The following is a 3,670-nucleotide window of genomic DNA, read 5'->3' on the forward strand; positions in this document are numbered from 1 at the left end:
GAAAAATGTCCAATATTCATGGGTTTGTATAACTGGGAGGAATCCGGGTCTGACCCAGATTCCTCATGGTATTGAAAAAGAAGTAAAGTCAAGCGTAAGAGAAATACATTGCCTAAAGTAAATAAGTAGACCAGTTTCTCCCCCTGGGAGTAGAATCTCATGAGATGTTCATCTATGTGCACTTCTGTCCATCTGGGATCTCTCTATCTCCTCTGCTCATGTCCCTGGTCCCTGACACTAAAGCACGTCTTCTTTTGGCATGAAGGAGTTGTCAGGACGGCATTGTCTCAAATATATGCCATAGGAGGAGTAAAGGAAACAGGAGTCCTTCTCATTCCCTGTTGCCTGACTTTCACTAAGTGTTCTAAGGTCTTATGGCTTTAGGGATAGCAAGAGATTATTAAGTTGTATTCCTTGTCTCCAAACAAGAATAATCTGCAGAGAGAACAGACTGGGAGTTCAATCTCTTAGCAAATTTCAGAGGTGGAGATTTCCCCCAATGATGCCTTTGCTGTAATTGTCAGAACTAAGAATGAGAAAGGAAGTCTTCTTGATCTTAAAAGGCAATGCCACTAACCACAAATATTCCCACATAAGGGCACAGCTCACCCTTCTTTTTTTTTTAAGTTTATTTATTTATTTTGAGAGAGAGAGAAAGTACAAGTTGGGGAGGGGCAGAGAGAGGAGAGAGAGAGAATCCCAAGCAGGAGCCGTACTGTCAGTGCAGAGCCCAATGTGGGGGCTTGAACTCATGAACCGTGAAAAGTCAGACACTTAACTGACTGAGCCTCCCAGGCACCCCCAACAGCTCACCCTTCTTACTTTCTTCCTATTCCCTCTTTTAGTGGTCAGTTCCTTTCCATGAAAGCTCCCAGAACAGTTTCTCCAGAAATTTGTCTTCAACCACTTAAAAGTCTTCTTAAATAAGTTCATGTCAAACACATGAAACAGATATAATTGTTCCATTTTAAAGATGTGAAAAATTGTCCTTCAGAAGGTTTAAGTTCATACAGCTTTCAGTTCTCAGGTCCAGCTTTTTAATTCTAAACACAGTGCTATATTTAAGACATAGCTATGTAGTCCTCTAAGCATACCTTAAATGGCTCAAAAAATATGTCATCCCTCTGCTGGCTGTGTTGTGGTAGGAGGAGCACTGGACTGAGAGCAGAGTGTTCTGGTTCATTCCTAGCTGTTCTGCTGATCAGCTGTGTGATGCAGAGCAAGTCCCCTCATCTCGGTGGGCCTTCATCTCCCTGCTAGAGATGCTATGAGAACCTGACCTCGTGGGCCTGAAGACAGAGCAAGCTTGTCTGTGGCACATCCACCCTTTCCCACACACATTTCTCCAGTTTTGCAGTATGAACTTAGAGTGACAGGTTACTCTTGAAGGATCTTGAAATGTTTGGGAAGCCCTGTGCAATCTGTAGTAACATTTTCCAAGTCCTTTCTTCACATCTTTACCCAAAATTGAGACAATGAGAGGATGAGTTCTCTACTCCTTGGCTTTAGGACCCAAACCTAAATATAAAAACACTTGCAACTCAATTGTCTGTTTTCTGAAACAGTTTCACTTGATGCCTCACATTTGTTGGTTCTCATAACTATACTCTTAAGGGTCAAAGTGTGTAGTTTGATTTAGGTTCCAAAGATGTTTGCTATATTCACTGACAGAATTAATGAGAGGGCCAAAGGGCAGAAACTCTGAAAGTCACTGTTATTAGTTGCCTAGGGCTGATGTAACAAAGTACCAGCAACTGGCTTAAAACAACAGAAATGTATTGTCTCACAGTTCTAGAGGCTGGTGTAAGTAGGACCACTCCCCCCTGCTAAAACTTGTATGGAAAAATCCTTCCTTGCCTCTTCCTAGCTTCTGGTGGTGGCTGTTAATCACTGGGATCCCTTGGCTTGCAACTGTATCACCCCAATCTCTGCCTGTGTTGTCACATGGCTGCCTTCCCTCTGTGTGTCTGTTTTCACATGGTACTCTCCTCCTCCTTATAAGGACACCAGTCATATTGGATTAAGAGCCCATCCTATTCCAAAATAAGATAATCTTAATTTACCACATCTGCAATTATCCTAATTCCAAGTAAGGTAACATTGTGAGGTGCTGGGGGTTAGGACTTCCAACATATTTGGGGAGTGGGGATATAATTCAACTCATATCTATCACAATTGGAAATACTCAACTTATTTACCTTTTCTGTTGTTAAGCTGAAAGGAGTATTTCCTGAGAAGTTTTAGGGTGTGGGAGTGATAATCTGATTACTAAAGACTACTCAGATTCTGTAATACAGTTGATTTCTTTCTAGGGTTGGAATTTATAAACAGCCATGGATAACTTCACTTTCTTCACTGAGTTCATCCTCCTCGGGCTGTCTGCTGACTGCCGCATCCAGACTCTGCTCTTTGTGGTGTTCCTAGGGATTTACCTCCTGACCCTGGTGGGGAATCTGGTGATGATCCTGGTGATCAGAGGGGATTCTCACCTCCACATCCCCATGTATTTTTTCCTTGGACATCTGTCCTTCCTAGATATCTGCTTCTCTTCAGTTACTATGCCCAAAATGCTACAGAACTTCCTGTCTCAGAAGAAAAGCATCTCTGTGTGGGGCTGTATCACCCAGAGTTTCTTTTTTCTTCTCTGTGGGTGTGCGGAAGCCAGTCTGCTCTCTGCCATGGCCTATGACCGCTATGCTGCCATTTGCCACCCTCTGCTCTATACCATGGTCATGAACAGGCCTCTCTGCATGGTAATGGTCAGTGCAGCATGGGGAATAGGGGTTCTGAACTCACTGGTAAATAATCTTTTCATCCACAAGTTACATTTCTGTGGGTCCAACATCATCTTCCACTTCTGCTGTGAGCTGCCCTCACTTTTCCCTTTGTCATGTACTGATCCCACTGCCAACAAGTTCCTTCTGTCAGGGTCCAGTGCATTTCTAGGGCTGATGACGCTTCCCCTGATCCTCTTCTCTTACTCCAGAATAATTTCTGCCATTCTGAACATCCGCTCCTCTGAGGGCCAAGCCAAAGCCTTCTCCACCTGCTCCTCCCACCTCACCGTGGTGCTCTTGTTCTATGGGACGGCTCTATTCAGGTACATCAGCCCTGCCTCAGGCTCAGTGTTGGAGCGCGTGGTCTCCATTCAGTACAGTGTGATCACATCCTTGTTGAACCCCCTCATCTACAGCCTCAAGAACCAGGAGGTGAAGGCTGCTCTGCAGAGGATGCTGAGGCAGTAAATGCACTCCTCAGATGAAGGATTCTCTGTGTGGGGTTCAGTCAAAGAATGGGGAGGAGAGATCTTCAGAAATACCTGGAGAGGATAAAAGACATTTGAGGTCAGTGGTTCTCTAAGTGTCATCCACAAGTCGGCATCAGCAGCATCTGTGAGCTTGCTAGAAAGGCAGATTCTCAGGCCCAACCACTAATCTATGGAATCAACAGTAGAGCTCAACGATCTATGTTTTAGTCAACTAGGTGAGTGTGAGAAGTATGAGGAAAAAAATGTTCTAGGACAGCTAATGTGTTTGAGAAACTTGCCTTTGGTGAAAGACAAAATATTGACATCTCAAAATGTAGAATCTCTTTTCAATGGGAGAGTTGGTCTGTCAAGTAGTCAAGATGAGAACATTTGATTGTGTGATCTTATGATCACACCTTCTGC

The 3,670-nt window shown here is 43.9% G+C and overlaps 1 protein-coding gene across 1 annotated transcript; it reads left to right on the forward strand.

Annotated features, from left to right (window-relative positions):
* Positions 1-1,031: 1,031 nt before the first annotated feature.
* LOC121039069 (olfactory receptor 8S1-like) lies at positions 1,032-3,298 on the forward strand. The gene has a single exon (XM_040489069.1). The coding sequence runs from the start codon at positions 2,334-2,336 to the stop codon at positions 3,243-3,245; it is 912 nt and encodes a 303-aa protein (XP_040345003.1). The 5' UTR covers positions 1,032-2,333; the 3' UTR covers positions 3,246-3,298.
* Positions 3,299-3,670: the final 372 nt, after the last annotated feature.

This window comes from Herpailurus yagouaroundi, unplaced genomic scaffold, assembly GCF_014898765.1.
Source record: "Herpailurus yagouaroundi ecotype Mexico unplaced genomic scaffold, PumYag 166, whole genome shotgun sequence".
NCBI classification, from domain to species: domain Eukaryota; kingdom Metazoa; phylum Chordata; class Mammalia; order Carnivora; family Felidae; genus Herpailurus; species Herpailurus yagouaroundi.